Source organism: Gasterosteus aculeatus, chromosome 3 (assembly GCF_964276395.1).
Source record: "Gasterosteus aculeatus chromosome 3, fGasAcu3.hap1.1, whole genome shotgun sequence".
Lineage (NCBI taxonomy): Eukaryota > Metazoa > Chordata > Actinopteri > Perciformes > Gasterosteidae > Gasterosteus > Gasterosteus aculeatus.
This window is the reverse complement of record NC_135690.1, coordinates 14,853,544-14,866,075: the sequence shown is the minus strand read 5'-3', so window position 1 is coordinate 14,866,075 and position 12,532 is coordinate 14,853,544. Positions and strand designations below refer to the sequence as shown.

At 43.7% G+C, this 12,532-nt stretch overlaps 2 protein-coding genes across 3 annotated transcripts; one reads left to right on the top strand and one right to left on the bottom strand.

Annotated features, from left to right (window-relative positions):
- The first annotated feature begins 371 nt into the window (after positions 1-371).
- Positions 372-6,250, top strand: thoc1 (THO complex 1). 2 transcript variants are annotated; one of them, XM_040171381.2, is made up of 21 exons: positions 372-617; positions 864-937; positions 1,021-1,081; positions 1,169-1,238; positions 1,731-1,849; positions 1,937-1,985; positions 2,074-2,169; positions 2,302-2,384; positions 2,470-2,543; positions 2,645-2,753; positions 2,858-2,992; positions 3,232-3,332; positions 3,436-3,502; positions 3,901-3,951; positions 4,076-4,146; positions 4,265-4,360; positions 4,563-4,628; positions 4,730-4,813; positions 5,380-5,527; positions 5,622-5,706; positions 5,827-6,250. In XM_040171381.2, the coding sequence occupies exons 1-21, from the start codon at positions 570-572 to the stop codon at positions 6,102-6,104; spliced, it is 1,965 nt and encodes a 654-aa protein (XP_040027315.1). In that variant the 5' UTR covers positions 372-569; the 3' UTR covers positions 6,105-6,250. The 2 variants fall into 2 exon arrangements, with proteins under 2 accessions (XP_040027315.1, XP_040027316.1); XM_040171382.2 differs by having other exon boundaries at positions 498-617; positions 5,795-6,250.
- Positions 6,251-6,324: 74 nt separating this feature from the next.
- On the bottom strand, positions 6,325-12,303 carry usp14 (ubiquitin specific peptidase 14 (tRNA-guanine transglycosylase)). Its single transcript, XM_040171383.2, has 16 exons — positions 11,999-12,303; positions 10,907-11,052; positions 10,524-10,556; positions 10,330-10,434; positions 9,625-9,728; positions 9,396-9,454; positions 9,170-9,300; positions 8,984-9,064; positions 8,792-8,874; positions 8,556-8,670; positions 8,273-8,338; positions 8,050-8,142; positions 7,837-7,965; positions 7,644-7,701; positions 7,264-7,371; positions 6,325-7,179 (listed from the first exon to the last, which is right to left on the bottom strand). The coding sequence occupies exons 1-16, from the start codon at positions 12,012-12,014 to the stop codon at positions 7,037-7,039; spliced, it is 1,470 nt and encodes a 489-aa protein (XP_040027317.1). The 5' UTR covers positions 12,015-12,303; the 3' UTR covers positions 6,325-7,036.
- Between the last annotated feature and the right edge of the window lie 229 nt (positions 12,304-12,532).

Genomic DNA, 12,532 nt, shown 5'->3' with positions numbered 1-12,532 from the left:
TAACTACTGGGAGTTAAAGTAATGTGCAACACTGCCGCCCCCTGGTCTATTGAGGATTGAGGCCTCTGTACTGAAATAAAACGAATATCCTGGTGTGAGAAAGAATCTTATCTTTCTAAAAGCAATATCCTCTTATATTAAACTGAGGCCTTTCAGATGGAGAATTGTAACCTCCAACACCACCTTAAAGGCACGTTGGAAGATAGGGTAGTTTTGCACAGTTCTTAATTTAAATCGAACATCAAATCGAACACACATTTTATATGTGTTGCAATAATAATATTGAGCTTATTTGCATTAAAATAAAAATTGTATTATTATAAATTAAATCGAAAGTTGGTTACTAAGCAGATTAATGCGTTAGTCTCGACAGACTAGATGTTAACATTAGTTGTGAAACATGAGCAATGATACTAAACAAAATACATTAGCAACTGAAAATAATAATTTTCTGTATTATTATTAGTTTTATATATACTTGCCAATGTAAATGTAAGTTTCTCGCCTCCGCCCATTGACAAGGAAACCGGAAGACGTTTAGAGGCACTTCCGGTTGCAACGGCGAAGAGATGTCGCTTACGTTGTTTAACTTTGTCGATGCTAAGGACAAATTTACGGTGAGAAAGTCCACAATAGCGTTTCATTTGTGAAGTACTTGGTTCACATCCCGCATATCGTGATAATAATAATAATATATAACTAGTTGGCTGGTATTTTTGTCCCCCGGGTGCTGCTTTTTCTCGCTCTGTTGACCAGTGTTCTCATATCCTAGCAGCTAACGCTAGCTAGTTCCAGCTAAGCTAACAAAACGTTTTCCGACGATGCCTTATTTTGTCTTGTCTCTCTCTCTCTCTCATTTATAGGCGTCTGCCAGACATGCGCTCGTTGGTAAGACCAGCAAGCCTTTGGTAAACGTCTTCAATCAGTTCCCTGGAAAGTAAGCTAGGTTTAACGTTAGCTAGGTACAAAACATGGATTCAACCGTGAAACGTCTTTTGACTCAACTGTGTTGTGTTCAAGTGAGGCAGAGAAGAAGACCACCCTGGACCAGGCGCTGAGGGGGGTTCTTGGTGATCAGATTGTAAGTAGATTAGCGGTCTTCGTTTTTATTTCTATAAACCTCGTTGAATGAACAGTGTGCGTGAACGTGTTGCATTTTTGTCTGCAGGTGGAGAAGAAGGTGAACTGTGATGAATACTTGTCCCTCATCTACCTGAGTATTGATGCAGTGACCGAAGGTATGCTGCTCTTTATATCTTTGATTGATATGAAAGACACAGTTACGAAAGGGCTTTGACCAATGGTTCAACCTTCCCACCCATGACCCTACAATTCGTTATAATAATAATACAGTATGTTTGTATTGTTGAACTCCGCAGTCGACAGTTAAAGAAAGGCACCGTTTACTATAAATCACTTTGATGGATACAGATTTGAAACACGAGCGGGCTGAATATATTTAAAGGATTGAAGCTTAGTTGTTGCTGCTGTTCATTCCGTTCTTTCACTGGAAATAAAACTGTGTGTTCTTTCGTATTTCATGAGGTTCTGTTTAAATTATATCTTTTTGGTGTTGATCAGTCAGCTCCTTTACTTGCTAATGCCTACATTGACGTTCCCAATGAGGTGTATTGTTGTCCTGGCAGATGCATCGTTGCAGACTGTGTTCTAACTACACAAACTGCACCACTGATGCAGCTTTTCTGCCTTTTTTCACTGTCGTCCTGTAGGTATCTGTTCTGCTACAACTCCTTTTCTTCTTCTGGGAGACGTACTGGACTGTCTTCCCCTCGACCAATGTGACAAAATATTCTCTTTTGTCGAGGAGAATGTTTCCACGTGGAAATCGGTAATTAAGCTACAGACTCGGTCGATTCTAGTACGTCGCCAGTCTACTAAAGAGCATTTAATCTTCATGTAATGTTTATTTCCCTAGAGCTCCTTTTACACTGCAGGGAAGAACTACCTGTTGAGGATGTGTAACGGTGAGAACCATTTTTCATTCTTATCGATGAGCAACACTTTGTATGTTTAAAGGTTTCAGCTTTTCGTATCACACCTGTCCATCTTTAGATCTTCTAAGGAGGCTTTCCAAATCGCAGAATACGGTGTTCTGTGGGCGGATCCAGCTCTTCCTGGCACGCCTCTTTCCTCTGTCAGAAAAATCAGGTAACGGTTATCTTTGACTAAAGAGGCATAATCAACTATTTATAATCCATATGTAATTATATAATAAGCTAAGCATCCAACCGTGTCCCGTGGCACTTTTTTTTATATACTACCATTTGTGTTTTATTCCAGGACTCAATCTGCAGAGCCAGTTCAACCTGGAAAATGTAACCGTTTTCAACAAGAATGAACAAGAAAGCACTTTCGGCCAGAAGGTAAAGTGTCAGCCCCTGATAGTGACACTGAGCATTTTGAAATAAAACCGGAGCCTAATCTTCTTTTATTTTTCCATGTTTAAAGCACACCGAAGAAAAGGAAGATGGCATGGAGGTGGAGGAAGGAGAAATGGGAGAGGAGGAAGCTCCAGCACCGTGGTGAGGGAAAGCCTGAGATTCAGCAAAGTTTGAGAAGGACGTTTATTAAACTTAACTAAAAGTTATTATTTCCTTAAACCTGCCTTAATTATTGCTTTCAGTTCCATTCCAATCGACTACAACTTATACAGAAAGTTCTGGACACTGCAGGACTACTTCCGAAACCCCGTGCAGTGTTACGATAAATTCTCCTGGATGACATTTCTTAAGGTGATGCACAAAAGCATCAAAAGTCGGATCATAACAATATTCCGAAGTAGACGCTGAAAGGCAATGACTCACTGCCGCTGTAAATTATTTGTTTCCCCGCACAGTTCTCAGATGAGACTTTGGCCGTGTTCAAGAGCTATAAATTAGATGACATGCAGGCCTCCAAGAGAAAGCTGGAGGAGCTGAGAGCATCTGGAGGGGAGCATGTCTACTTTGCCAAGTTTCTAACAAGTGAAAAGGTAAGAAAACCGATTTTTATTGCCACAAAGAAAATGTATTTCTAAGTTCCTCGGCCTCTCTCAGCAACATCTCGCGTTCCAATTAGGTTCATTTGAACATGGAGTAAAACTCACGGGAGACACCGGCCTCTGCATCAACATGAGCTGCATCACTTCCTGTGACGTGTGTTTATTCGTATCCGTACAAAGAAAGAGTTTGAGCGTTGCCTCGCTTGTTTTTCTCTGCTCTCGCCCTCCAGCTGATGGACCTGCAGCTCAGCGACAGCAACTTCCGGCGGCACATTTTACTGCAGTACCTAATCCTCTTCCAGTACCTGAAGGGTCAGGTCAAGTTCAAAAGGTGAAACACTGTGCCCACTCGTTTCCGTTTGTACATTAAACCGCGTGTGTCAAGCCGGCGCCGGTGGCTTCGGGTTTCATATTTAGTTGTTTTCGTTGCGCAGCTCCAGCTGTGTTCTGAATGACGACCAGACTACGTGGATCGAAGAGACCACTAAACTGGTTTTTCAGGTATTTATTGCTTATAAATGAAAGTGTTTCACCGTTGTCTTGTTTTAAAGTGGAGATTCACCTGGAGTTTTTTTATAAACGGTCAATACACTTTCCCATTCACCTCCAGAAATATCTAGCTGTGGCAATAAGTCCAGTTTGATTCTAAATCCAACTAGAAATTGTAGCACTTAATTTGTACTTCTAATGGCACTTATCGATAACCAGTTATAAATTGGCTTACTTGATGAAATTGCACTTTCTTGTTCTTCTGAGTTTGTATCCTTATGGTTGAATGTACTTATTGTAAGTCGCTTTGGATAAAACATGTAATGAATGATCTGCCGTTTCCTTTTTCTTGGCACACGGTCCAGAGAGAGAAGCGCTAACGGTATTAACCTGTGTCTGTTCTCGTGTAGCTGCTGAAAGAAATCCCTCCTGATGGAGACAAGTTTGCCACCATGGTGGAAGTAAGCCCAGAGTGAACAATCCTATATTTGGATACTAAACAAGGCTTGTGCTTACAGACCTTTGTAGTTCCCTTGTATGAGTTACACATACTCTAGTAACACTTTAAATGTTCCTTTTTGACAGCACATCCTCAACACAGAGGAGAACTGGAATGGCTGGAAAAATGAGGGATGTTCGAGCTTCGTGAAAGAAAGGTACAGCAGCTCAATGCCAGTTGATCTGTACATTTATTTTTATAACAAACATGTTCTGTGGAGTCTTGGGCTAGACTGCCAAAATGTCAGCCTGTTCTATGTCTCCCCTCTTCCACAGGACAGTAGATGAAAAACCCAAGAGACCCACCAGGAAGAGACAAGCGCCAGAAGACTTCCTTGGCAAAGGGCCGGACTCCAAGATATTCATGGGAAAGTGAGTGACGTGGCTGAGCTTCGGGTCACGCTCAGTTCTCAGGTTCTATCCCCGTCAGAGTACCCGGTGCACTTACATGTGTTTGGCTGCAATACGTGGAGGGCAAATGAAAATAGATCCTTCCTTAATAAACCGTAGTAGAATAAACCACAACCTGTGCAGTTCAACCTCAACAATTCCCACTTTTTTGTGTTTCCGTTAGTGACGAGTTGACTCGACTGTGGAACCTGAACCACGACAACATGGAAGCCTGCAAGTCCGACAGCAGGTCAGTGGTCCAGAAGACGAGGGGCCGGTTCTCCTCCGCAGCCGCGCCCGCCGCGTAAACGTCTTACGCCGTTGTTTTTTCATCGGATGTCTTTCCTTCAGGGAGTTCATGCCGTCGCTGGACGAGTTCTTCGCAGAGGCCATTGAGCAGGCCGATCCCACCAACATGGTGGAGGAAGAGTACAAGTGGGTTTGCACTGCGACTAGAGAGATGGGGGTCTTCATCATTCTTCATTTTTCATGTCCTATGATTTCTCTATATATATATATTTTGTACTACAACATTTTTAAGACATTCTATTCCATGCATGTGATTATATTTAGGACATTTTAATAGTATGGAATTTTTTAAGCCTTTTTCGTGGCTTTTTAAAAACCTTTTCTATAGCATAATATTGTTTATTACTACATAGAAACATATTTCTGGATATTTTTATGAAATACTATTTGTATTGCATAGTACCCTTATTTATTTACAATATTCAAATACTCATTATTTATGCCACTTTTTAAGGCGTCCTGTAACATTTTGTCATATTTATGGTACACCATGTATTTTTAATGGCAGAATATACCGTGAGCAGATCTCTTCATATTAGGCACCGCAAAAATTTCCGGCCATAATAAATTATTCATGTGTGATTGTGACAGTTTCCAGCATTTGTGGGTCGTGGGTGTAAACGTCGGCCTGCGAGTTCTTCATTTCTACTTTCTGTGTGGCTCATCCGGTTCCTCCTTTTAAACCGATTCAGGGCGGTTCGAAACCCGAACTACGGCTGGCGCGCTCTGCGGCTGCTGTCTAGGAGAAGTCCACACTTCTTCCAGCCGACCAACCAGAAGTTCAAGAGCCTGGCGGACTACCTCGACAGCATGGTCAGCAAACTGGCCAAAGAACTGCCGGTGAGGACTCGCTCGCGTCACTTGAGAACAATCAGTAATTATTCAAAAGCCGCGTGCCGCTGCTGATAGTGTGATTTTCCTTCCACGCACGCAGAAGGACATCCCCTCTGAAGAGATCAAGACGGGAGAAGAGGACGACGACGATAATGGAGACAATCTTCTCAAAGACAGCAACGACAGTGAGTTTGAAGTCACGGATTCAACGTTAACGTCACTCTTCCGTATCCCTACGGTCCTGATGATGGAACGTGTGTTCACCCTTTTCAGATCAAGCCTCTATCTTATCCTCGTTCTTCCAGGTCCGAGCATACAGAGCAAGATGGTGAGCAACCAGCAGATGGACGACATCGCGGCGAAGCTGGGCGCCCAGTGGAAGACGCTGGCGCCCCACTTGGAGATGAAGGCGGCGGAGCTGCGAGAGATCGAGACGGACAGCGAAGACGTGGACATGCAGGCCAAGCTGCTGCTGGTGGCCTGGCAGGACCGAGAGGGAACGCAAGCTACGGTGGAGAGCCTGGTCGCAGCCCTCAACACTGCCGGGTTCGCCCAGTTTGCAGACGTCCTCAGTGAGGCTTAAATCCACCATTCAGTACTTGAGTAGTTGTGGCGTCGTTTTTCTTACCAAAAAAACATTGAAACATAACATTTTTGTATGTGGTGCAGGTTGAAACTGGAGGTTTTTTTTTAAATGAAGAAAATTCAATAAATGTTTTCTTAATAAAAGTTGTAGACCATTTATTATCGCAGGCTCACATTTCTTTTTCATCACCTATGAAAAGTAATCAGTCGACGAGCTGTTCCAGAGGGCAGTGGTTGAATCTCAAGTCTTTATTTAACCACACACAGTTCATCACAAGGGCGACCCGTTCTGGTCCAGCTCCCAGCACACTTCCACAAGCATTAGTGAGATTTGGCAGAAAGAACCTCCTCTGTCAATACATTTCAGAACAATTCCAGGAGATGACGCGAGCCAAGCACTTGAGAAAAGACCTGAGGTTGAACCCGAGTTTTCCCAGAGGGCAACAGGTGAACAAGGGCAAGTCTTCACAGCGTTACGTGGAACTCTCCACGACACGTCTGAGGAGACACGATGTCGAGGACAGCAGCTCAGCCAGGCGTCTCTGTCAAGGTTGATTAAATGACTGAAGAGAAATATTTTTGCCTGTATGATATGAGCACCTTATCAAAGGCTTTAAAAAATATACAATGTGTATAAAACATTAATGAAACAGAGCCAGACTCAATCCTCTCTCGAGGATTCCGGTGCAGAGAGCGCCTCTTTATCATTTCGCCATTTTCAAAGCCCAGTATAGTTGAATATTTATCACCATTTGACAGAATTTGTTTAATAAGCATCCGTGGTGGTTACAAAAAACAAAACAAAGAAATTAAGGTTCATCAAATCTTTAAAGACACCAGTTGTATTGCACATCTTTGTAGACAGTGCTCGGAAATGGCATTTTGTACGCCTGTCTTTGTCCTCGAGGACACCCCCCCCCCCCTCCACGGCTACTGGTCCGCCTCCATCTCCAGCCGCCGGGGGCCGTACAGTAGAACGTAGGCTATGTGCCAGTCGCCGCCGCCGGACAGTCGCAGGATGTCCTCCGGGGACACCAGACTCACCTTGTCGTCGTCAAACTTCACCCACTCGTCTGGCGGAGGAGAGAGAGAAGCGCAGGAAAAACATTAACCTCCGTACACTCAGGGATCAGGCTCCTCCCCTCGCTGGACATTACCTTCTTTCCTCTTGACCCATCCCACGTAGTGACCCGAGGAGCTGGAGCGGCCTTGGTGCGTCAGCACGGCCTGCAGGTCGTAGTAGCCGCTGTTGTTGGAGCCGAGGTCTGCGGGATGAGGAGATACGATTGGGGTTCATTGCTGAAGGCGTTTCACACTTCCTTCTTGGGCTGTTAAAATGTGCATTGCCAGAATTAATAGGCCCCTATTGGTTATTCATTCTAAAGCATCAGTGCCAGTTCATGGAATCAAATTGTACATTTGTTTTTAGTGCCACGCTTCACACTGATGTCGGCAAACACATATGGAGAGTTATGCATTGAATCAAAATGAGATTTCTTTACAGCTACATTGTTCTTTGTGTGACGTCCTCACTCACCATCAGGGAAGGAGAAAGGTTCATATTTCACTTTCTCAGCCTCCGGCTTCTTCACCAACTAATGAAGACGAAAAATCAAAGAAAACATGACACTGCAGAGCTGGTATTTAAATAAATGATATACTTAAATAAAGTGGGGTCTTTCTGCCAATAATTGAAGAATAAAAGTTTTAAAAAAAATAAGCGGCCTGACCTTTTTCTGCTGTTTCTCTAGATTCTTGTCCTCGACCTCCTTGAACTTTGACCTCACGGGCAGCATTTTCTCCTGGACCTCCGCGGTGCAGAGCTCATAGACGTCCAGCATGAGTGGGAACTTGACATCCTTCAAAATAAACAAAAACCCCATGTTGGACTTTTAACGATAAATAGGTGATGACAGGAAGGGAGGACGTGGCCCGAGACAAACCTTAAGGACTTTTGCATTGACGGACTCCTTCTCTTTGTAGAAAAATCGGACCATTTGAACCGTCAAGTAGGCGGGGAGACGGCTGAGTTTTGACTGGAGAGACACAAAGAAAACATTTCAATAAACGTCAATTCATCCAAAACATTTGTAAACGTAAGAATGGAAAGAACGCTCGTTTCAGGAGAAGTCACAGGGAAACAGGAAGAAGATATAAATGACTTACAGATTTGATGTACAGGGCATTTCTTTCCAAGGATGGAGACATTTTTGTGATTTCTTCTTGCAGCCTCTGGAGAGACGAGTCAAAAAACAGATTTCGTCCTCGTTACCCTGGAGATAAAACTAACCACGGCCCAGTTTATGTTGCAATTATATATTTTGCGGTTAACAACAATAAAGTAGAATTTTTCATCCCAATTTTAGAATTAGTTACAGTGACATTTTATTAACAAACCACTTATATTTCTACACATTAACAACATATTTGGGGTTGTTCGGATTCATACCAGTCTTAGTCCTGTGGAAAGGTATTTGACTTCTTGGTTGATGAAGCAGCTGAGCTGCAGCTGGCTTTCCTTGCCCTTGACTGGCTCCTCCTCCTCGGACTCTGTGCATTTCATACTGAACGGGGGAGTTAAGAAAAAGCCCACCTGAGCACTGACACACACTGTAACCCAATTCTCGAGTCAAGCCACAGAAATAACGGATGGAAAGACGCGCTCAACCAAAAGCAAAAGGATACGTAGTCTCAAATTCCACGCCGAAATACTGATCAATTAAGTTCTTCTTTGAAGAGGAAGAAGCGGCTGCGCTCTCAGACTCTGTCTGCATGTCGAGACAAAAAGGGACATTTTAACCTTCAACTTATTAAGAAATGACAGAATCCTCCTTTCATCATGAAACACAAGTAAAGGAAAATCCAATCGATTCTTACCTCCATGGAAGTCTCAGGCTCTAAAGGCTCCAACTTTTGCTGAAGAACTCTCATCATCTGCAGCCAGCACTCGTTGGCATCCTGAGGGAACCCCAGAGGGAAGAGATGAGAGCAAGTCCTGCTATTTACATTCAAAGTTTGAAACGGGAACGCAGGTAGGAGGTGTAGCTGTGACTAGAGTCTCACCTGCTGGAGGTACTGTCCCTGGTCCCCCTTCTCAGCAAACTGTGGAAAGGCCATGTGAAGGAACTGCAGCAAAATAATGGGCGGCAGGCTAGATGAGGTCTTCTCCATGGTCTCATACAAGTCACGTAGGGCTGAGGATTGATAAAGACAGAAAAAGAAAAAGTGCATATTCACGCCGTAGGAACGTTTAGGACGCTCATTTCAGAGGGTTCAGCGAGCCTCGTACCTGCCGTGATGTATTGGGACGGTGCATTGGCCCCCGAAGATCGCAGAGCACCTGCATACCTGCAGGGAGAGACGGGATCTCAGCAGGAGACACACAGACAGCAGCCAGGAATTGCACAAATTCAGAGAGGCGACGGGGAAATGTGCATTTTAAAATATGTTGACCAGTGACAATCAGTGCGGCAACCTCATGATTATATTCTGAGAGCCGACGGAGGCAGAAAACTCACCTTCTGAGAGCAGTTTTGAGCTCCGGCACGGAGCGCAGGCACTGCACCGTGGCATTCATGTAACAGGTGTTGCCCAGGTTTGTCAGCCCACAAGGCAGCTCCATCTGGAAATACAGAGAGGTTCCTCTAGATAAATGTATAAACGGTAAAATACATGCATTTTTTTTAAAATACATTATATACAAGCAGTTTCTTCAGAGTAGTTAACAACAAAGCTTTGAGTGTTTCCGAATAGATAATGTCACTTTCTAAAGCACATTTAATACAGTTAATTCAAACTACCGTACATACGTACTAAAAGCATTTGAGTAAAGAATCAGGATATGCATTTGCATATCAGGCACCATGTATAGCGTTCTTAACAATGAATTATTGTTGTTTCCTGTTAAACCTTCTGAGATTTTTATGACAAACTATAATATATCTATAACCGGACTCTGCTATGAATTAAATGTAGTCTTCAATTAGTGCAAGTTTAGTGTTCAGTTCTTGGTAAAAACGACACAACACAAATGCCGACCTGACAAATGTTCTTTTTAAGAAGCTGTACAGACGGCGCATTTTATTCATTAACTTCTCGGGTTAGTAAGCATCAGTTAGGAAAACATGTTCACCTGGACGTCAGTGCAGAAAACAACAATCAGCATGTGTGTGTGTGTGTGTGTGTGTGTGTGACACGTACTGGTCATTTTCAGGCTTACTCACCGCTGAGGCCAGCTGCTCCTCAGTCATGTCCTCTACAAACATGGGCCGGACAGCCGGTTCCTCGGGCAGGGCTTCTGCAGAGCCCATCATCAGCAGAGTCATTCCCTGCAAACAGAAATACAAACAAATTGTTGAAATACATTAGGTGTACAAGTCTGTGAACTAAAACACTGGTTAAAATCTTAAATACTCACATTTTTCAGTTTAATGTTCCCCCACTCATCATCCTAGAATAAGAGTGAGACAGTGGTGAGCTTCTTAACAAAAAACAGGGATACGGCTGCTGCCGTTTTCTTCTTACTACGATGAGCTGCAGATTAATACACATTTGGTTCTTTGGGGTATATTTACAACAGCAGCACCAGGTCATTGTATGCAGCGTTTGTAGAAACTAAACTAGTTTGTATGTGACAGGCTTTGGCTAAAAGGGGCCATACTTGATAGTGGGGACATTTGCTGTTGCTGGTCAGATCAGAAAGTGATCAGATTTGTAAACACCAAAAATTCCCGTGACAAGAAATGAACCGTGCAGGACAGCATCTTCCCCTCACATGCACCTGATGGTTTAATGGAGTACCTTCAGAGTGCCTCCCTTCACCATGACCTTCTGTCTGTCCGGCTGAACTCCCGTCAGGGCGAAGAGCTGAGCCTTGAAGACCATCGGTGGTTCCTCTGTGTTCAGCTCCACTGCGTCAAACTTCTCTTTGCCCCATTTCACATTCACTGGAAAAGGGCCAGGAGATTAGTACACACACACAAAACACGCGTCAGCCTCCCAGCGTGAGTGTTGAGGGGGGGGGAACACAAACATAACTTTGTTAAACTGGTGTCATGTAACGTAATGACACAGCATCGCGTTAGCACGGTTGAGTTAGCTTCACTACAAATGCCTATCGTGCGAAAGAGAAAACGGGAATACACATGCAACGATATATAAACGAGGCTTTGCAGTTTTGGTTGTCCACGGAAGCTAAGTGCCACATTAAAAAACGTGTAAATCACGTGTCCGATGAGTGTTGTTGGCCTCCAAGAAGCAGCGACGTTTGAGGGCTTCCGATGTGTACACTCCTGATTCGGCTAACGCTAGTTTCGGTTAGGAGGTGCTAACCGTGCTAATCATGGATCGTACAAGGGAATTAAGATAAATACAACGCACGATTCTTGGGATTTAATACTGGTACAACCTCCTGGTACACGTAAACAGCTTAGACTGACCAGGCCGCCAACAAGGGGGCTGGACTTTCAATAAGTAACGTCGGTTAACCACCTTACTCAACTGTCACTTGGCTAACTAAGGTTAGCTAACGTTAGCCGGCACCTAGCGTCGGAAGCTGCTTTTTGGACCATGTCAGATGCCAGCTTGAGTAGCCGGCTTCACCGAACACATTATGTAAAGTCCACTAATTAACAGTGACCTAATGACGGTAACGCAATACTTGAGTGTTTTCCTCTCTCGAAGTATTGTTTTTTTCGTAAGAACTCCACCAAGTGGCCTAACCACAGTGACAGGCTGGCTACTACCGTTAGCATGCTAATTGCATATCATGCTATAGCTAACTTAGCAAGCTAAAGGCAATTTACGTTACTGCACAAAAACACGTGTAAGAGTTGAAGTGTTAACTGTCATTTTCTATGGCAATCAATGTGTCGAGTCAAAATGTCACCATACCTGTAAACACCGGCATATTTGGCAACCTTTTACGGCCTCACTCTTTGTTTTTTCCTGTTTCGATGCTCCGGAGCGCGAATGAAGAGTTGGCTAGTTGCGGGGCTGAACTTCATTCAAACAGAATGACGCTGCAACAACACGCCGAGAACTTATCGATGCGCTCGGACATCTGCTCGCCATCCTGCCGCAAGCAACGCGCGCGCACACACACACACACACACGCACGCACGCACATACACACTCGGCTTGTTGTTGCTCAGACCAGAGCAATCCTACCTGTTTTTTTTTATTATTTCGCAGCCAGCAATTATTAAAACTCACGTGAGCTCGTTACCGATGCAGGTTGACGTGGATTACGCAGCACATTCCTCACATTCTCTCTGCAGTGTGAACTGTTTATCCAAGATAAACACAACATCGACTGTGTGGTCCTTTAATTCTAAATATATTGTAGAATGTGCGTTTAAACTAAATTCATTATACTTAACTTAAATAATTGTACCAAAACTGATTGAGTGATTATGTTCTTCACTC